The sequence below is a fragment of the Oryzias latipes genome, chromosome 12, assembly GCF_002234675.1.
Source record: "Oryzias latipes chromosome 12, ASM223467v1".
NCBI classification, from domain to species: domain Eukaryota; kingdom Metazoa; phylum Chordata; class Actinopteri; order Beloniformes; family Adrianichthyidae; genus Oryzias; species Oryzias latipes.
In genome coordinates, this window is record NC_019870.2 from 17,542,886 (window position 1) to 17,565,114 (window position 22,229).

A 22,229-nucleotide genomic window follows, 5' to 3' on the forward strand; every position below is an offset into this window, starting at 1 on the left:
TCACAGGCTGTTTCAGGCTGTATTAAGCCATTAACCCTTGTGCTATCCTAGGCACTTTAACATTGGGAGTTGGGTCATCTAGACCCACTAGACAGTGCGCTGAACCTTTTTTCTTTAATGATTTGTGATCTTCACTGGTGTCCATGGATTACATGAAATCTTTCCACCTTTATCCACCTTTGTAATGGTAGGGAGAACACGTCAATGTAAGGGTGGGGTCATCTAAGATAGCACAAGGGTTACAACGGTCTGTTTACTTTTACAGAAAGGAGCAATGCTGCAACAACAAACAGTAACAAATCATTAAAGAAAAAAGATTCAGCACACTGTCTAGTGTGTCTAGTGCCTAGGATAGCACAAGGGTTAAAGTGCATAAAAACCCAAAGGCCATGTGATTGGTCTTGAAACCTGGTCTACGAGATCTCCAGTCCTGCTTGTTCTTCAGCAATTGGCTGGATCAGTTGATTCAAGGGTTTGGTATCCTATGAGTTCAGAGTGCGATTGAGTCATGTTGATCTAGATATCACACCACATACACCACCCACAATAAGTTAAGGATACTGTGAAAAACTCTGTGGATGCCGTATAAACAGTGTTTTACTTCACAGATTTTTGGGGTAAGGGAGGTCATTGCACTGGGGTGATAGACACGCCTCACTTTGGATTTTCCACACAATGGTCTCACTGTGTACAGTGTGTCTTACTTTTTGGAACCAAAAGCAAAAAATTCTAGAAGACCCAGACATGGAGCCCCACAAGTGACCGACTACAACCATGACCAGTACCAAAGGACCTCTGCGCTCAAGACATGGTTTTGGAAATGCCACACAGCTGTAAGCCCGTTTACCAGACGTGGGGGGCACTAGGGTTTCCAGACAAACCATTCACAACCGAATCCACCGCTTTGACTTGAAGACCAGACAACCGCTGAAGGTGACCCCACTGACACCAAGACACCGTTGTGAATGTTTGCTAGTTAAGTAAGAGACCATGTGACCTGGACAATGCAACAATGCTCTACTGCCCAGTTCACTGATGAGTGCCGGATCACCTTGCGCAGAAATGATAGTCATCAAAGCTGCTGGAGAAGGTGAGGTGAGCAATACGCCAAGGTCAACATGGTCCACATGGTTCGCTTTGGGGGAGGAGGTACAACACTTCGGACCGGCATCACCAGTCAGTGCAAAACCGTTTGGTGGCCCGTCACTGCATGTTCTTACCCTTGAGACGTCATCATCATCCACCAATTCTGCCAGACCAACTTTCTGTTACACAGAGGTTTTACAGCTGGATTTCAGAAAGCCAGAGCGTCTCATGTTGTATGTCCGGCAATGATCGCTGACCTGAACCCTAAAAAGAACATCCGGGACCAGCTGAAGCAGAGACTGGATGAAGAAAACAACAACAATCATGGATCAATTTGTCTGCAAGTAGATGCATCAGAATGGAGCAGAGCAGGAAGCTTGTGGCTTGCTGTAGTAGCATCTACATGTAAGCTACAAGCGTTTTCAGACGGACTTACAACGATTTTAATACAGAAATACTCAGAATGCAACTTTAAACGTAATTCTCCTTATAAATGCCCCCCACCATGAAAAAAATGCCATAAGAACTTGTTAAAAATACAAAAAAACAATTTTATTTTTAGGCTGGGTCTTTAATGAGAACTTACCATGGAAACAAAGTTATTATGGTATATATCTAAAACAAATTTTGGGTTCTCTAAAGCTAAAATAATATTTCTGAACACCCTCACAACAGAGGGAGAACACTCCTCACTTATCTTCATCTGTTCACCTCACTGTTGTCATTTAGTTTCGTTTTTATAACCTCTTTTCTATCTAATGCATCTAAAAATTCCCAGAGTTCAGTGGCTCACTGTTCTGTAAATGCAGTTCATCCCCGCAGGTTCAGCTCTCCTGGCTTAGTGGCGGTAACAGCCGGGAGTGAAGCTAAGTGATATGTGTGCGACTGAATGGTCTCACACACGTCGATGCACACACAAAGTTCGACTCATCAAAAGCCTGAGAGCATGAAAGCTCAGCAGACAGAACACACACCACTAAACTCCTGACAGGAGAACAGCTTTCTTCTATGCAAATGCCCTGCAGGGAGAGTTCATGACATGCCAGCTCAGAGGAAGAATGAATGGAAATTTTTGAGCCAGGTGCCCACTGTTATCGGGATGTGTCAGATCCTAAAACTCTATCCAGCACCATCAAGATCTTCATGCCTCAGAGCAAAAACGTCTCTCTTTTACTGGATTCTTTTGTTCCTCTGAGTTTCAGATGACTGTAGCTGCTTTGCTCTGACGGAGGTGACATTTTGACCTTCATACTGAGTTCGTACAGTAAGGCCAAACAGTGAGGTGAAACTGGGGGAACTCCAGGATTTAAATGTGTTTGAGACTGAATTGGACGCAGACTACTGTGCTGTGTCAAAAGAGTTTTTAAAAAAGTTTACTGACACACACATACAAACGAATACATACAGTGGTGGAGAAAATTGTTGGTACCCCTCAGTTAAAGAAAGAAAGTCCACAATGCTTACTGAAATGACTTGAAACAGTCAAAAGTAACAATAAATTAAAATTATAGAAAATTAAATAATCAAAATCAGCCGTTATTTTTGAGTTATTGAATAACAGAATTATTAAAAAAAAAAAAAACTAATGAAAAAGGCCTGGACAAAAATGATTGTACCCATAACTTAATATTTTGTTACACAACCTTTGGAGGCCATCACTGCAATGAAACGGTTTCTGTATTTGTCAATGAGCCTTCTGCACCTGTCCACAGGTATTTTGGCCCACTCCTTATGAGCAAACTGCTCCAGTTGTCTCAGGTTTGACGGGTGTCTTCTCCAAATGGCATGTTTCAGCTCCTTCCACAGATGTTCAATGGGATTCAGATCTGGGCTCATAGAAGGCCACTTCAGAATAGTCCAACGCTTTTCTCTTAGCCATTCTTGGGGGTTTTTGGCTGTGTTTTGAATCGTTGTCCTGTTGGAAGACCCATGACCTGCGACTGAGACCAAGCTTTCTGACACTAGGCAGCACATTTCTATCCAGAATGCCTTGATAATCTGGAGATTTCATTTTACCTTCCACAACTTCAAGACAGCCTGTGCCAGATGCAGCAAATCAGCCCCAAAACAGAACTGAGCCTCCTCCATGTTTCACAGTAGGGACAGTGTTCTTTTGGTTGTATGCTTCATTTTTAGTCTATGAACATAGAGCTGATGTGCCTTACCAAAAAGCTCCAGTTTTGTCTCATCTGTCCAAAGGACATTTTCCCAGAATGCATTTTTGCAAATTCCAGTCTGGCTTTTTTATGATTTCCTTTCAACAGTGGGTTCCTCCTTGGTCGTCTCCCATGAAGTCCACTCTGGCTCAAACAACGACGAATGATGTGATTTGACGCTGATGTACCTTGATCTAGGAGTTCACCTTTAATGTCTTTGGAAGTTGTTCTGGGCTCTTTGGAAACAGTTCCAACTATCCGTCTCCTCAATTTGACATCAATTTTCCTCTTCCGGCCACGTCCAGGGAGGTTGGCTACTGTCCCGTGGGTCTTAAACTTCTGATGTGTGTGCCACTGTCGTCACAGGAACTTCAAGCTGCTTAGAGATGGTTTCATAGCCTTTACCTTTACGATGTTTGTCTATAATTTGTTTCTAATGTCCTGGGACAATTCTCTCCTTGGCTTTCTGTTGTCCATGTTCAGTGTGGTACATACCTTTTCACCAAAGAGCAACGTGACTATTTGACTCACTTTAAATAGGCAGACTGACTGATTATGGGTTTGAAAACAGCTGTGATGTCAATTAAAGGACATACCTGAGTTCATCATGACCCCCTGGGCAATTATTTCTCAATCTTTAATGGAGGTACCATCATTTTTGTCCAGCCCTATTTCATTAGTTTTTTTTTTAAATAATTCTGTTAATCAACAACTCAAAAGTAATGGCTGATTTTGATTATTTAATTTTCAATCAATTTATTGTTACTTTTGAACGTTTCAAGTCATTTCAGTGAGCATTGTGGACTTCTTTCTTTCACTGAAGGATACCAACAATTTTGTCCACCACTCTACATGCCTCTTATCTGAATACTGCAACTGCACTCATGAATATTAGCTGTGTGAGAAAATCAAATGAAAAAAAGAAATTGCCACTTGAAAAGATCAAGTGAAAAGTTCACATAAACAAGTGCAAAAATTACATTTTTTTTATTGAATAAGATGAAATATGTTTGAACTTGTTAACTTACAAAAAAAAAAACATTTTTTATAAGCAGAGGGCAGGGAATCAAGCATCGCTCACCGTCAGACCACCTCATGGCGTCATCCAGTTCAGATGGCAGTCCTTTCCAGAGGATGCTGTCTTTGGGGTAGCCCAGGTCCATACGTCTCAGGTGGTCGTCATAGCGCCAGAAGCGGTTGTCCTTAAAGAAGTACGTTTTGTCATTGTGGAGCCAAACAAAGGCAGCATCCACAGCCTCCACGGGAAGACCAAAGTCACTGATTGGTCGAGGATAACCCTCCTCCACGATATTGTCTTTAAATACCCAGTACTTCAGACCTAAAATGGAGCACAGAAAGGTTTTGTGTTACATTTGTGTTTTTGTTCATGGATACAAAGTATTTGTTTTGGCCATATAACCTAAAATTGTAAACATTTTGCAAAAATGTTCTAAATATAGTGGGACACTTAAATTCAAAGTACTCTATTTGTACTTACCTTGTTCTTACATGTGGTAAGTACTACAAAAGACATTTACACAACATTTTAAGTAGGTACTATTTAAAAACCCAGTGTGTTCAACATAGATACCCAGTTGGTACCACATAAGTATAAACCAAATAGTACCACATAAAAAGCAGCAAGTATCATGTAATCACCGAGTAGGCACAAAAAAGTACCATGTAAATTACTCTGTAAGTACCCACTTAAATATACTGTACATTCTGTACTGTAAAAGAACGCGCATGTTCCAAAAGTGATGCCTAAAAAAGTTTTCCACTGTGCAATTAACACATTTCTATTGTGTAACAGTGATGTAAATAAAAATATCAAAAGTTAATGTTTTAAAAATAATGGGTGATGCCTTTAACACTAAGAACTGAAAGGATTCTAATAAAAATGTAAAAAAACACATTTTGTTGATCTCACTGGGATATTTTGTTTGGCAAATTGAAGAAAAATAAGATGATCTGCAGGGAAAATGAAAAACAAACTATTACATTTGCCATAGCTAAGCTTGTGCAATCGCTCCTGTATATTAAACAGAATATCCCAATGTAGGTTTTATTATGAAAATCTGGCACGTTCTCTTTACACTTCCTCTCTATCTTTTTCCAACCAAACCCTGAGTCCATTATTGTGAGCTGCACAAAGTAAAATTGACTCCACAGCTCTCTTTAACCCTTGTGTTATCTTAGATGACCCCACCTTTGACGTGTTCTCCCTACCATGACAAAGGTGGAAAGATTTCATGTAATCCATGGACACCAGTGAAGATCACAAATCTAGTGGGTTTAGATGACCCAACTCCCAATGTTAAAATCCCTAGGATAGCTCAAGGGTTACAGCTGCACACTGGAGGGATTCACCAAACGGAAGTTGTGTGTCGGCTGTGAACACACCTTATGTCTAAAATGAGTCCTTTCCACAGTTTTGTTGGAACCTCAGTGTGTGGGTCTGCTGCTTTCTGTCCACTGTAGGAAAACTAGGCAACACCTCACAGCAGACAGCCAAGCCTCTAAAAATAGTCTCCATCAAAGAAAAGGCAAAGGTGAGCAGCCAGGAAGACCTCCAAACCTATTTAACCCGGATGGACAGGTTGCTTTATACCTGCAATTTTCATTTTTTCTGAAATTAATAATCAGGACAAAGAGTTTTCCTTTCCCCATCACACTCCACACCGCACCATTTGTCCCCACCCCTGACAAAACCCACTACGGCAGTCTCCCAAGTATTTTTGCCGATGAAAGGCCTCTGAGTGATACTTAAAACTGCACACTCAAGTACACTCTCCTTTAGAGGTCCTGACTACACACCTCACAGGAACACAAGACTTCAGCTGCAGGGAGGAATGACATTAAACTGTTAAATTCATGATAGTACTTGTTAAAATTTTAAAGGAAAGACAAGGGGTTGTGTCCAAATTCCTCCATTACTCACTGCTTAGTGCACTATATAGTACATTTTGAATTACACCTCTATGAATGCACAATTCCAATATCCAGTGCTCTAGATATTTCCCAGAAGTCTTTGCAAAACACCAGTGTGCAGGGATGCTCACTAGATTGTAGCACCCCAATCAAGTCTTTACATCTATCCTCTTCATCCATTGACAGAGGTCTTATTCCTTTTAGAAACACGTTAAGGATGCTCTGTGGAAGTGTTGCAGTCATGGAGTGCACTGGCTCATCCCCAGTCTATAGTCAATGGCGTAATATTTCCAGAATTTTGGGCTTCTGCGTCCAGAACGCCCGTGATCACGCATGTTTTTAAGTCTGGTCGTGAGCTCTACCCACAGTTCAACTGGTCTAACTTTATAGCAATACAGCACTGCGACCAATTGGGGGACGTGGATTTAGTAGTGAAGTGTTGGTGGTGTCCGCTTCAAAACACTGAAATACCAACCGTAGTAAACATGATCACGATGGAGACATTAATAATTGTGGTTTGTGTCCAGTCAGATTAATAACAATTCCAAGACAAACAGCAGGACCACCAGACTGAGGAACAGTTTCTTTCCTGAAGCAGTCAGACTGCTGAACTCCGGTTGATCACTGCAACCCCCCCCCTCTCCATGGACAACAAGCTAATTCCCAAGTGCAATATCACAGGGCTGTGCAATGCTTAACATAACATACTGTGCAATTGAAAAATACTTATGTGCAATACTCCGTAACAGACTGATATCATTATTGATACTATATTTATTTATGTCTGAATGTAAACGGCTGGCCCGGGACCAGAGAGCCTAATTTCGTTTTATCATGATAAAATGACAATAAAGTTTCCTGATTCCTGATTCCTATAGGAACAGAGCTGTGAAAACTTTGACAGCGTACTGAGTCTCTACCTATTGTAGATGGCAGACGAGGGCTAATAAACAGTAAATACACAAAAGAAGAAGAATTGTCTTCTTGTTGCTACTTGCTTGTGTGACGGCGGTCTGGTGTGTACACAACTGGCCGGATTTGCGTTCATAAAACAGTGTGAAGCGCGTTTCTTGAACGCACCACATGCAGTAAGTTTGGATGTCTTCTTCTATTGTTGAGGAAGGCCTACAGCACCTCCAACAGCTCCTGTTGTGCTTTGCCATCCCAATGACTCTGTTGCAGTTGGTCATTGTAATGATTTAAAATGACCCAAAAAAGAAAGAAAATAGACCACGATTGAACGATTTTTCAGGTGAAAACAATGATTCAAATATATTTCTTATAAACCATCCAAGGTTTTATTATCAGAACACAATAGTTTGATTTAAAAGTATTTGTGAAATGTTTATATTTATTAGGTTTTTACTTCAGGAAATCTGAAACTGACTGGCGACCTGACCAGGGTGTAGCCCGTAGTCGGCACGGGCTATAGCTTCTCTGTGACCCCAAAAGGGACATAGCAGGTTAAGAAAATGGTTGGCTGGTCTTCAGAAAATCACTGATGTAATATTTGCTATTGTGAGCGTGGTGTCTTTGCTTTTAAAATCAAGTGCACTAGATAATATAGTTTTTTTGGTAGTTAGAGAGTAGGGAGGCAATTCAGACATATCCAAGCTAAGAAAAATTGTTTGGTGTGACTTTTAAACACTGGAACAACTGCTTTAATACTTTACCTTTGAAAAATACAATTTTGTGGTCTCCGGGCCTCTCGTAGACGGCATCCACGCTGTCAAGGTTGGTAGGGAGGCCTCTCCAGAAGCGGTGGATCTGAGCAGGACGCAGAGATACCAGGTGCTTTTCTCTTGTTAGTCTCCAGAAATACTTCCCTACGAGCAACAGAACAAACAAAGGGTTTGTCCCTCTGCAAACTGAACATCATCAGCAAACACGTTCCTTAGAAATGTGTGTGTCTGATCTGTAACATTACAGAAATGCCAGAGGGAGGGGACATAAAATTCGTGGCAGGAACACACAACTCCATGGTCAAAACAAAATTCCCCTCCTTCATTCCTTCTTCAGAAAAACCCAAGAGCTACAATGTGACCATTGACGTGGAAAGTCCATGAGCTGCATAAAATATTCAAAAAGGCTCCAACTGGACCATCTGTGGGGATGTCAGCATACACTACTGATCCACACTACATATATATATATATATATGGAGGAAAGCTCGGGGGTCACTCTTTCAGGGGGTGAGCATGAAAGTCTGATGTCTCATTTGAGTATCTATGGGTGGCTTCCCCCTCTTCAATCTCCTCCTTAGCTTAGCCCTTGCTATTTTCCCCACAATGCACTTTCTCCCTTTCTGCTACTGTACCTTTGAAAAAGAAGGCCTCCCCTCGAATCTGGGCCACGGCATCAAAGTGACTGGTGCATCTGTCTGGAACGTCTCCTGTCAGCCTGAGAGACATCAAACAAATCTTATAAAGTGAGGATAAGTATGAAAAAAAAAAGACCAAAGACTTTTACCTCCCAAACATTGTTCTAATTCATTACTTAACATTTTTTAAAGACCCACTCCAATGAAAAACATATTTTTCTAGTGGCATTTTTCTGATGATAAAGGACATATGAAAAGATATGAAGCTTAAAATTGCATTTCTGAGTCTAGTTTAATTGTGAATCAGGAGCAGACGAAAAAATGCTGCAGAAAAAAGTTTGTAGCTGTGATGTAGAAGCTACTACGGCAAACTGCTTCACTCTATTCTGATGTATCCACTTGTAGACGTCTAGATGAAGCAGTAACTCTAGCCGGTGGGAGGTGAAGCCAAACAGGAAGTAACAAAATGTTGCAGTACCACAACTGACCAGAGAGGCTGGTGCTTAGAGTGAGCGTTTTCACCCCTCAAACAAAGCCCTCTAATGTCTGGTGCGTAGGCTTTTAATTTTATCAATGGTTACATATTAGATTTAGGAACACTCTTTAGGGAGTGAATTTTTTTCTACCTTTCTTTTGGTCCGATGTTATTTGTTTGTATTTACGTGCGACGTGCACAAAGAGTGATAGAAATTCATGTTGGCCCCACATCATATGTGCAGCCAGGATGCGCCTTGCTGCATTGGCCGTACGTATTGAAAATGAAACTACACATTATCTGTCACGCTTATAGGTGTGTGAAATGGGTTCTCTGCATTTGAACCATCCCTCGGAAGAGTGGTGAGCTGCACAAACAGCCACGCTCAGGAACTGCAACTGTCATCCTAACCTCGACTCTTCTTCTGGGTCCATTCGGCCCAGAAAAAAGATCAGGGTTGGCCACACGAATTTGGAAAATGATGTGCAAATAGACACGGAGCCCCTTCTAGATGGTTCTAGATGCAATTGTTTTCTTGCTAACTCTAATTTCTCTTTTCGCAATATGCATTACAGTGAAGGTATACCGGATTATGCTTCTTTTTGCAGGGTCACCCGTTTCTGTATGTTTTTGTGTTGATGTTGTTGAAGTAAAAAATAGTGAAGGACAGTTAAAAAAAACGGTTCCCAGGAAGAAGAATGACTGATGATGATCGCCGTGGATTCTGGGATCAGAACTCGGGTGCTTAGCTTGTTTGATCTGTGTTAGCTTTAGCTTCTAATCCATATTTTGGGTTGTGTTCTGCTGTCGGGCTGTAAACTGTACTGAACTGTACTCTGGGAGTCCTCTGTTACCGTTTTCACTTTATATTTGACACTTTTTAACCATAAAAAACATATTTATATTTTGGTCGTTCCTGTTAATTCTAATTCAATCTAATTATTTTCAAAATATATAAATATCTTTAATTATCTGTATTTTCATTTTCTTTTCTTTTATCAAAGTCATGATATATAAAAACAGGATTCAGATATGCTACAGTAACACCTGAATCTCTTTATGTAAAGCGACTGGCATCACACAGATGATCCAGATTTCAGTAAAACTATGAAGAACACATACAGAAAACTTTCAGAGTTTCCTTCTACATGAACATTTAATTTAATTTAAGCATTTCATTTTGAACAACATTGTACATGCTTAATGTTTTGCCTGCGTCTTGTCGTGTTGAATGGGCTTATACAATCCAACGTTTACATTTTAAGGCAGAAAAAAAGGTTTGTGAAATCTGTAGAAGACTCCTGCTAAAGTGTGTGATTATAAAAAGAAGAAAGTTTAACACATTTGAGTGACCAGTCTCTTCTGTTTTAATCATATTGATGTTTTAATATGCACGAAAAACAAAAGGAATTATGGGTCAAAGTCAGGTCTGAATAATATGTATTTATTTTTAAAACACATTCAATTATTCAAAACATCACAAGAATTTCCGACAATTCAGTACATTTTAACCTTCATTTAAAGAAAGTACGGACTTCTTTAAACAGTCACCTGACATGATGGCTGTTGGCCACAGAGCAAAGGTGTTATGGGATTGCTTTTCAATAATGCAGGGTAAAAAGTAATTTGAATCTAAAATTAATAAAAGAGGAAACACTTTTGTGAACAATTTAATAGTTAAAAAGCATCGTCTATAAAAACCCTGTCTATTTTTCACATTTTAAGTACCTAATAAATTATCCGAAAGAGTGCCTATCTACCCTCAGAAAAAAAGTTTTCAGTAAGAAATGTAAAAAAATAAAACATTTGTGCCAAGGTGAGCAGTGTAGCTGCTGGACGTCCTCTTTTGGCCTGCTGACCAGTTCCACACTCCTGACATCGGGCGTTCACGTCCGCTACAGTGAGAAAATCTGAAGCTGCTCTTCCTTGTTGGCTTAAAAGTAAAAAAAGGTAAAAGGCCTCTCCACCACAGTCCGCCCAGGAAATGTGGATCCCAAATCGCTATAACTGTTCAGCTTCACTTTCTGATGCCCGACAGACATGATCTTCACCTCCAGACTGTAATTGTAAGAAAAACAATTCATTTTAATCAATAAATAATGCAAGTGCTGTTTTTGCAAAGATTTGTTAAAAATACACAATGAAAATGATTTAATCTTGTTAATGCTCAAAATACATATGTAAATATCTTTACACAAATCTTTTAAAGTCCCCCTCTGATGAAAATCAAGTTTTTTTTTAAATTTTTTTGACATGTATGTGTAAGGCATTTTTCTTATGAAAGAGAACAAATGTAATAAAAAATCATTTCATTATTGCAAGTCTGAGTATTTCTTCTTTTAAATTGCGGTCAATCAAACTATTGCAAAGACGCTCAGTTTTATTGATGGGCTGTTGTGATGTCACAACGACCCAGGAGCGCATGTGCTTTGCACAAGCTCCCCGATCTGCCCCGCCCAGCGTGCACAGGCTCAGGTGCAGCAGAAGAGAAGATGGCACATTGCAGCAATTCACGCACGCATTTTGAGTGCGTCCAAGGCTGGATTTTGTTGTTGGCCGCACATAATTAAAATTAAATTTAAGTCCTAAAGTTGTTCTCTGCATTTGTGTTTGAAGGCTTGCTGTCCTGCATTAACCAGAGAGGGTAAAAATGAAAACAACCATAAAATCAAGGGAGATTTTTTATTATTGTCCCGATGAAAATAAGAAAAATATTATAAAGCAACAGGCATGGAGATTGGGATTGGTGACCCTGCCTTCGCCCAACAGTATCCATCGCAGCTACTGTTGGGCGATTGTGTTCAGAAACTTCAGACAGGGTACCAAATTGCACCGCACCCGCCACTCAAATCGCCGGATCTCAGATCCCGTCTGCACCATTGACTCGACATTAAAACTGGCAGCCTCTGCCACGCGAATCGCATTTGGTGAGAGCGTACATAACTTAAGCCTAACCCGTAATCCTAAAATTAAACTTTCATCTGGATCCGTGCGGCCAAGACAAAAGTTCAGCACATGTTTGGAAAATTAAGTGCGAATAGTCACTTTCTGTCATTTTATTTCCTTTTTTATTTTATTTTATTTTTGTCATTTCACACATTGATCAAAAAGTGTCGATTTAAAACCAAACATTTTACACTGTTTATCGCTAAAGATAACGTTTTGAAAATAGAGACTCAGTCGGTGTCGTTTGTGCCCTGATGATGATAAACACAGGTATCATCATCAGAAAGGCGGGATCAGGGGCGGGGCTACTCAGCTCAGCACCAATGGCCACACCCCTGTAAAGCCTTCAGATAAACATGACATATTGCTTTCTAAAGACAGTGAGGTCGTGGGATTTTGGCTAAAAAATTCATAATCACGGGAACGTTTTTATATAAAGAAAATGTCATAGAGGGACTTTAAGAAAATGAATTTATCTTTCAAAGAAAATTTCAGTATTTACTTTTCTTTGGACTGTCAGTGGAAGAAATGATCATTTACCAACAGTTTTACTTAGAGAAAGAAATTACATTTTACACGTTAACCAATAAACGTTTAAAAAACGTGTATATAAAGGCTACACTAAGATATTATATTAAGATATGACATATGAGCTGCACATAAATAACATTTTCGAACTTGTTAAAAATTAGAAGGGACTGTTCGTATTAAAATACAGGAAAACATGTGAAGCACCGCCTTACATATTATGTGTAAAAGTACTTACCGAAAAAGATTGATGATGTGAATATTAGCCCACTGCTGTGTTGCCTTGTTGGAGACTTTAGTTAAAGCGGTTAGCGTTAGCCTGGAGGGACCGAGTGGCGGACAAGGCGTAAACAAAAACAAAAGAGAAAAAAACAACTTCATTCCGTCCTCCCCTTTTCCCCATATTTGGAATGTCTTAGTTAGGCTGAGTTAACTCGAGCCAATATGGCGGTGAACGTCAGCTGACAATTTAGGCTTCAAGCAGGGCACTGTTGAAGTCCAAACTTACTTCATAGCTCTGAAATTGCTCGCCATTTTTGTTGCACTGGTAACGGGAAAGTATGTCAATAGAAGGGTGATGGGAATTATACAAATGTGCATGAATTAGGGATGGTATGCTAATTAAAAAAAGTCAAACTTATCAGAAAGTCACAGTGAAATCTTCATCACAGTGGTCTTTAAGTGATGTAGGAGCCTGACGTGGCTTGCCTGCCAATAATGAAGCAGGGGCTGCGAGTGGGAGCCCGCCAGGCCTTATATTACCAACAAGGGTGTCTATTCAGGGCTCAATTAAAAGTACATCTATGCCTAGTGCTCCAATTGTCAGGACTAATCTGGCCTTCTCCCATGTCATCGTCTAAAAGGGTTAGCGCAAATGTATTAATTAAGCCAGAGATGGTCTTAAAGTCTAGAGTGAAGCTGGTTAACTTTTAAACTAACTGCCTGTTTGGCTACTTCTCAACTCTCCTGTTCAGAGACTAACTGCTAATGTGCTCTCTGTGAGACCGCAAAGCATTACAGACTTCCCTAAGAAAACATGTTTGGACATTTTTGTTAATGGATCTCTTGAGGGTTTGCTTTGAGGTAAAAGCAGAGCGGTTTCAGTCTACACTGGACACAGAAAAAAAAAATGGACAAAACTTGGTTTAATTATGCTTGAAAACCTCCAAAAACTAGAGGCTGTTAGCTGCCCGGCCCTCTTAAGGGAATTACTTAATTAGATGGGCAGACTCCCAATCTCACTCTCGGCTAATTTTGTTGCTCTTGAATCACAGAACTTTAAATCAACCTTAGAAAGGACAAAGGGGAAAGAAAAATTAAAGAGAATTAAAGAAACAATCCAAAGAAATCATTTTGATTATTAAATGGGGGCATTTTTCTATTTTTAACCCTTGTGCTATCCTAGGCACTTTACCATTGGGAGTTGGGTCATCTAGACCCACTAGACAGTGCTCTGAACCTTTTTTCTTCATTGATTTGTGAACCTCACTGGTGTCCATGGATTACATGAAATCTTTCCACCTTTATCCACCTTTGTCATGGTAGGGAGAACACTTCAATGTAAGGGTCTAAGATAGCACAAGGGTTAAAATAATAAAAGCGGCAACAGGGCATGAAATGTAGAAGCATCATGTTACTGAAAGTCCCACTCATCTCTTGATGTATTGTAAAACAAATTATGGTGTTTTTTTTGTTTTGTTTTTTAATTATGATTTTACAATTTTTAACCAAAATCGTTTTCTGGGACATAGTTTCTGCAGAGCCACAGTAGTTCATTAGAAATTTACCACAGAAATTTACAGCACTTGCATCCCCTTGACCTTTCTCCCCCTCTCTCTTTTTTGTCTTCTACCCCCCCCCCCCCCTTCACAAGTTTCCCCTCTCCCTTTCCTCTGTATGAAAATGTGAAAGAAAAAATATATAAAAAATGTAATAAATAAATTAAAAATAATTAGAAAAACAAAAAAAAGGGGTTTGTACCAATACACACAGTAAAACCTGTCCAACACAAAAAGCCTTCAGCTTTCATCTGTTTGCTCAGTTGTTGGGAAGTACAAGTAAAAAAAAAAGAAGAAGAAATTAACAGAGTTGTGGGTGGAATTGTTGGTGCAGAGTAAGCCTGTCTCCACTTCCCATCATCCGTTTGTTTTAAAGCCACTAACAACCCCGAGCTAACATTAGCCGTGCAACAAAATTGACGAGAAATGTTGGAGGAAAAGAAAGACATCCATGGAATTACTCGTCTGCAAGTCAATACATCAGAATGGAGCAGGGAGCTTGTGGCATTTTTTCTTCTGCTCCTGATTCACAATGATTTGAAAAAAGAAATACTCAGAAAAGTAGTTTAAACTGAGTTTTCTTTAAACTTGTCCTCCATCAACAGAAAAATGCTACAAGAACATGTTAAAAACACAATTTTCACCAGTGTGTCTTTAAGGCTCATGTGTGTAACTCTTTTTATTGATTACAACAAGCACTCAAATGAAATTAAACTGGTAAAAGTTAAACTCTGCTGATGTTTTACTTTTTTTTTAAATATCACACTTTTACAAAGATCTGCTTTTTACAGTTTTTCACACATGACAGGATTTAATCTCAGATCTTTTTCTTCTGAATAATGACATCTGCACCACCTTAGCCTCAGCTGCAGCACAGCTGACTGTTGGTTTTTTTCCCTCTCATTTTGATTTTGTTAAATTTGACATGCACGTCTGCACTGACAAAGCAGCTGCACTTTTCCTGAACTGGTTGCACGCTCACAACCACAACCATGCCGTGACTTTTTATTGGCATTCCTCCCCAGTCCAAACCTCAGTGTTATGATGATGAGGGTTTACTGACTGAATGCTGCAAGGTTGGGGAACATTTGCTGCAGCCAACAAGACGGGTGATGCAACGTCTCTGTGTTCAATTTGAGAACAGAAGGATTGGTGACGGGGTTGAGCTGGATTTCCAGATTCCGAGCAATCCTGAATATATTCCTTCACTTACAGAAGAGTGGATTTGTTTTCCGGAAGGTCCAGCAGGACAGGAGGCTCAGCTGTCTGCGAGGGGTTGCCCGGCTGGTTTGTGTGGGACACCGTGTCTCTCACTCCTGCAGGACAAAACGCAACAATCAGTTAACGAAGCCAACTTGTTACACAACACATTCGGCGGTTCTAGTTGTTTTTCTTCCCCCCTTTTTCCCTATTTCACATCTGACTCACAAACTTCAGTCCACAGCACCTCGGTGGGATCCCGATTAATTCTCATCGCAATCCCTCATTTAAGCCTGCAGTACACACTCCTTCTGTTCATCACTCACTTTGACGTTTTTCACGCTGCAACTTCCTGTGTGAAGGCGAGGTGCGATAAGGTCACCTGCCGTAACAAGGTCCTATTAACTCCATCCATGTTTTCATTAAATCAATATCCATGCTCTACAGAGCTCATCAATCGCTGCTTCCTGCATGAGGAACCTTCATTCTGCGGAACTGTCACCAATAAACAGCTATTTCCACCAGCAAGGTGGGAGACTTTATAATGACAGCCAAAGATCATGAGTCAGGTTGAGGGCAAGTCCAGAAGGTACGTTACTTTTAATGAGAGAAGTTTCTGTGTTGGGATTTAGAATGAGCTAAGAAACGTTTTTTTCAATCCCACAACTCATTGCATGGTGAACAACTGTTCCTTCACCACTCAGAATACGTTCATATCGCCTTCGGCAACAAGCGTTCAAGCAACCACTTTCAATGTGAAGTCTGTGTAAACGCACGTAAACGCAGGATTTGAGCATCAATTTTAAAAACTCTTGTGTTCACGCATTGCTACGCAAGTCTCTACGACTGTTTTTTCTGGCTGTAAGTACAAAACACCGTTGAACGCCGTTGTACGTTAAACCAGGTCGAACTTAGACCAATCAGGGTCCTGCTAGTGACTTATGGAGTGCGCCTCTTTTAGTTCATGGAAAAGGCAACCCATTTGAAAATTGATCATGGAAGAGAAATGAATAATTGCGGTTCTTCAAATGAAGTACTACTGCCGCTCTTCAGAAACTATGTTCTAGAAAATGACGTTTAAAAAAATATTATGAAGACATCAAGTCTTTCATATATATCGGAATGGAGCTGTGAAAGAAAAAGGTGGGAGCAAGATTTGCTACATTTCCTGCCACGCCTCTTCCAACTGTGGGTGGCGGACAGTAAACAGTAGAAAAAGAAAATGAAGAAGAAGCCTTTTCCTTCTTGTCCAGTTTGTATTTAGCATGTTCTAGATCATGCGTCACGTGCCCGGTGTGAACGTAGCATCACATGTTTTGTAAGTCTTCTGACTACATTTTGGAGTTGAAATGCGTTTTCCTTTTTCTTTCTGTCACCTCCACATAAAAAAACAAAAGCTGAATCTCCCGTACCGTAGAGCTGCCAGACTCGCACTTTGTCCTCGTAGGGCAGGTCATATTTCAGAGGGTCTCCCACTGGACCCTGGTAATAGGGTCTCATGATGGACTCCATGGCGGAGGTGTGCACGAGGCCGATGGCGTGACCGAACTCGTGGACTGCCACTGCGAACAGATCCATCCCGTGAGAGTCTGGGAGAGATAAAACAAAATGCAGGAAAAAGAGGCTGTTAGAGGTGTGGCCAGCATCTGCTTCTGTCAGCTGAGAGTGTGACATGTTCAAATGTGGTACAGACACAGTGCAGGGGTGGATGGACTGTGTAACTTTAGACTAAATCTTTCCTTTTTCATTAGCATCAGATAATTCATCCTAAAAAAACAGAAATGCATTTAATTTTAAACCAATGACATTTGAATTTATTTGGTACCTTAAAGTTTTGCTTTATCACTTGCCTTAGCGCTTGTTTAGCAAGTGTTAACTTAAAATAAAGTAAATTGATTTTTTAAAATGGTTTGCAACTTCTAAATTAAAATGAAGTAAAACGGCACATTAATGTAGTTATTTATGGTTAGGTCAATGTGCTTTCCAGTTGAGAATCACTACCGACTGGGATTCTCATGTGGATCCAAACCTAAACTTGCTTTCAATAAATGTTCTAATTATTGCCTTTCTCAAATTAATTTGAAAGAGATTACAGAAATCAGAGTCAAATTCAATGCATTTCCTGATACAATAATGCACTCAATGATTTTATTCTTTGCAGTCGGAAATCAGGATCCAGAAGACTTCAGATTTAAAGGTCTGTTAAAGAGCATAAAAGTCTCATCTTCACTCAATTAAACCAGAATTATCAGGAAGTGATGGGACACAACCTGAAGTGTAGAAGACCAGGATTGTGTCAGAAACCTAATTAGTGATGTGATGTTCGATGCTTCAAGAGGTATGAAGAGTAATGGAGGGGGCGTTTTGAGCATATCGAGCCTTGCGTCATTTAGGGGAGGAGATGAAAATGATGACGTCTACAGCCTCGCTCCCCAACTGTTCCAGGTAACTGATTAACCCTTGTGCTATCTTAGATGACCCCACCCTTACATTGACGTGTTCTTCCTACCATGACAAAGGTGGATAAAGGTGGAAGGATTTCATGTAATCCATGGAGACCAGTGAGGTTCACAAATCATTAAAGAAAAAAGGTTCAGAGCACTGTCTAGTGGGTCTAGATGACCCAACTCCCAATGTCAAAGTGCCTAGGATAGCACAAGGGTTACGGAAGTGGTTTTGGATTTTTTACTGAAGCAAGTCGATGCTCCACTCTGATGCATTGACTTGTAGACAAATGGATCCATGCATGCCTTTGTTTTTAAAGTTGATATGAATCCCTCCGGCTTGGTTCAAAATGTAGGTGTTTGATGGAGAGTTGCGGTCAGTTTGGAGATTTAGGAGAAACTGTTGCCCCTGTTTTGCTGTCCTGATTGTTACACAAGCACAATGACATCACACGCCCACGTCCAACGTGTTCCTACTTGTTCTTTCAATCTGACCAATGTATCATGAAAAGAAAATCCATGTTAACCCTTGTGCTATCCTAGGCACTTTAACGTTGGGAGTTGGGTCATCTAGACCCACAAGACAGTGCTCTGAACCTTTTTTCTTCAATGATTTGTGATCTTCACTGGTGTCCTTGGATTACATAAAACCCTCTCCACCTTTATCATAGTAGGGAGAACACGTCAATGGTCATCTTGACCCCATAGGATAGCACAAGGGTTGTATGTAGTATGTGTAGTATGTAGTCATAATTTATGTTGATATCACAAACATTCACATATTTAATCCTTCATTTGTTCCATATTAATCTCTCTTTCAGTACCACAGAATCATGATGGTTTCATTATCACTTTGCCTGTTTAAAATGTTTTGTCCACTTGGGGGCGCAGTGGAGCAAATGAAGCACTTTGGAGCATCAGCTCCAGAGTCAAGCAATTGGAATGCTTCAGTGCTTTATGGGACATCATTCCGCCATCACTACTAAAACGTAAACATTTAGTAGACCAACTTAAACATGACAAAGACCACAGAGAAACAAAAAGGCGACAAAGCAGACGAGCTGACCAGGAAGAACAGAAAACCAGACGCTTATATACACTGAAGATCATTAACACAAATCAAGACAGCTGTGGATGATTGACAACCTAAACTTGATGTGACTGACAGAGGAAAAAAAACAAAACAAGAATGCAACTGAAGCGCTCAATCCTTACAAGAATTTATTGTGTGCATGAACCTTTGTGGCTTTTTCCCATTTTAGGAATCAACATCTGCTCTGAGCAACAACTGTAACTACACAGTTGTTTTAGCAGATTCACTTTTATGATTGTATTTAGCAGAGAATTTTACACTGGATGCCCTTCCTGACACAAGAATGTATTTTATCCGGGCTGGGGACCAGCACCATATTATGAATCTGAGAAAAAGGAAAACAGTAGAAGTTAGATAAACTTTTACAGTTTGAAAATTTTCAACACAGTTTGTTTTGCCAGTAAATACACACATGGGCAACATTTTTGGAACCTATCTGTAAAAAAACAAACGGAAAAAAAAAGCGAACAACCCACAATGATCACTGAAATAACTTGAATGTTTTTTAAAAAGCAGATTGAAATCAATGTGAACAACATCCCATTCAACAACGAAATACGCCGGGGGAATTGAATGGGAGGAGGTGAGGGCCAAAAGCTGCACCCCGGTGATCCGCCGCCTCTCAGGTGGCAGTGCATCAAGAGCCGTCAGTATCTAATACAACCACAATGGAGAAGTCCTCCTTTGAGAACCCTTTTTTAACACTCTGTGCCTGGAACCACATTCAGCAATGCCAATAAAAACTTGACAGTGTAAAAAAAACACACAAAAAAAACTCTTTTTATCCTCATCCACTGATGATGGTGAACTCTGTGGGTTTAGAAGGATCTGGGCTGGGAGCCATCACACTGTGGAAATATGGATTGTGGACAGAGAAATAACTAATCTTAGACCTTAGAAGAAATGGACCAAGTATGGGATGGCGACCTTTCCAGGGAATACCCTGCTGCAACTTTTAGACTTTGGAAACATCTAGCTGATTTACGACAGGAAAAAAAGGGGCAATTTCAAATAAAAGCAACCTTTTTTCAGAATTAAAGCTGTCATTCAGACTAAAGCATGTGGACGTGCTTTTGAGGCTAAAACAAAGTTGTGTATACTTGTTTTTTGTGTAAACTGTTCTTTTAACGTGACATGTATACTCTCTAATTCCACAGCATCCTTCACAGTACATTCCTAACAGCAATACACATTTTTTGAAAAATATAATACATTATTTAGCCTTTTCATTCAAGTTTTGAATCGTTTGGATAAGTTGCGAGTCTATCAGCATGAGAGACAGCTTACAGAGCTTTGGGTGCCATTGGGAATGTGGTGTTGTGTGATAACCAAGGTAATACTGCCTGAGTACCTGAGCTGCCAGTCAGAATCTGAGCGTGGAATGACATCTAAAGAAGCTTCAGGCCATTCAAACAACTTCCTTTCATGCTCAGTCAAAACAAGAAAGAAAAGGCTTGAAAACTTGCTGGTGTGACTCTGGAGTGAGACAAAAACCTTGAGCTTAGAGGCTGAGATTTGCAAATAAATGGGGGAGCGGGCATGTCACATTGAGCTGGCTTTATGTTCCTTGGTGGCTTGGCTGGAATCGGTCTACTTGGGGTTAGACTTAGTTTAGGGAACGGAGTCAGACTTACAGGATTCACCTGGGGTATCCGGGAGACAAAGGCCAACTCTAATCTACCCGAGCACATGGCGCAGGTGAACAAAGGAAAGATGGCGTGAAGGAACTGCGGCTCAGCGAAGAGGATCTACCGTGTCATTGTATTTACAGTCCACACACAGCTGACAGAGTTGGTGTAGTGGAACGCCTGCGGACAGAGAGCTAAAGGAAGGAAAGCCTAAACATGGGGGGAGAGATGAAGAGCAGCTTACATTTAAAGAGGTTAATCTGTGTTTTTTAAGATTCACCAGTAACCAACAAGGTATAGATATACACTGAACCAAATACTTTTATTGCAAACTGCTGAGAACAGACCATGTGGGCTTCTCAACCTAACTAAAGTGACTTGAGAACCTGCAGGTGATTTTCTCCTACCACCAAAATCAAGTCAATCTGTAAAAATTTGAAAAAGTTCACTTTAAGTAGATTTTTGTTTGTTTTCATACAAAAAACTTGACAGAAGTCAGAGCTCCCCCTCTGGTCATCGGCGGGAACCGATCTTCTGATTTCCTGACCCTGTTTTATCTCTGACTGTTTGCCTGCTGCCTGCCCCGAATCTCGCCTGGATCCTGACTACTCCTGTTTCTTCTCTGATTCTCCCATGCTCGTTATTGACCCGTGCCTGCCTGACCCTGATTTAGCTTAGTGGCCTTTTACCTGTGCTAATAGAACCTGCTGCATTTGGAACAAACCGTCTCCCCATTTTGTGACAGAAATAACTACATGCAAATATTTTAGCCAGAAACCTGATGGCGCTGTGGCTAAAACAAACAGTCACTTTTTCATAGGAATAAACGTTATTGGTACCAAATGGGCTCAGAATGCCAGACCTCCTTTGATTCCACACAGCAGAAATAATGAGTCCTTTAAAGCAGTGGTCCCCAACTGTACTGGTACGGAGACTGTTGTACCGAGCTGCAGAGAAAAGAAAAAAAACAGCCTATGTTTTTCATGTTTTCTTTATAATCTGATTCTGAAGGAAATTTTATTTTGGAAAACTGCTGATTCTCTACATTCCACTCATTCTTGACGCTTGTCAAGTCCCTCTGTCATTTCAAAAATCCATCTGCTTCTGAAAGCTGCTGTGCCGACCACTAAATTGAAACAAAGTCAACAAAAAACAAACGGATTTGAAAAGTTTCTTTTTGGAGAAAAGATCCTGTGAGGAAACAGAAGAAGAACCTTCGACTTCAAAATAAAATAAATCTGCATTCAACAGACCAAAAACGAGAGTTTTTATTCCAAATACGGACAGTTGTTCCCACAGACCATAATAATAGTGCATAATATTCAGCAACCAGCAGTGCAATGTTACAAGGATGCTGCTAATAAAATTGTTCAAATGGTGGATTCACTTTTATGATTGTATTTAGAAAATATCAATTTTGGTAACCCTTTTTTGTATTTATGCATCGCACCTTAAAGTGGGATGAGACTGATGTTGGAGTCGGAATTTTAGCGTCCCATTTAGCAGTAATGGGTTATGGGAAGATCTAGATCAAATTTTAACGGTCCCCACACATAATCTTGTGTACAAATAAAGTTCAAAACAGCTGCAGATATTTCAGAGAGAATAAAAATAAACCTTACCCACAAAGGTTAGGAAAAACTG

At 40.2% G+C, this 22,229-nt stretch overlaps 1 protein-coding gene across 1 annotated transcript in view; it reads right to left on the minus strand.

The window, feature by feature from the left end:
* LOC105355263 (matrix metalloproteinase-17) overlaps positions 1-22,229 on the minus strand; it is a 119,862-nt gene that overhangs the window by 12,714 nt on the left and 84,919 nt on the right. Inside the window, exons 5-9 of the mRNA XM_023960393.1 lie at positions 16,833-17,009; positions 15,434-15,536; positions 8,491-8,573; positions 7,847-7,999; positions 4,324-4,581 (exon numbers count right to left, since the gene is read on the minus strand). Coding sequence (XP_023816161.1) covers positions 4,324-4,581; positions 7,847-7,999; positions 8,491-8,573; positions 15,434-15,536; positions 16,833-17,009 — 774 coding nt within the window. The remainder of the gene's footprint in view (positions 1-4,323; positions 4,582-7,846; positions 8,000-8,490; positions 8,574-15,433; positions 15,537-16,832; positions 17,010-22,229) is intronic.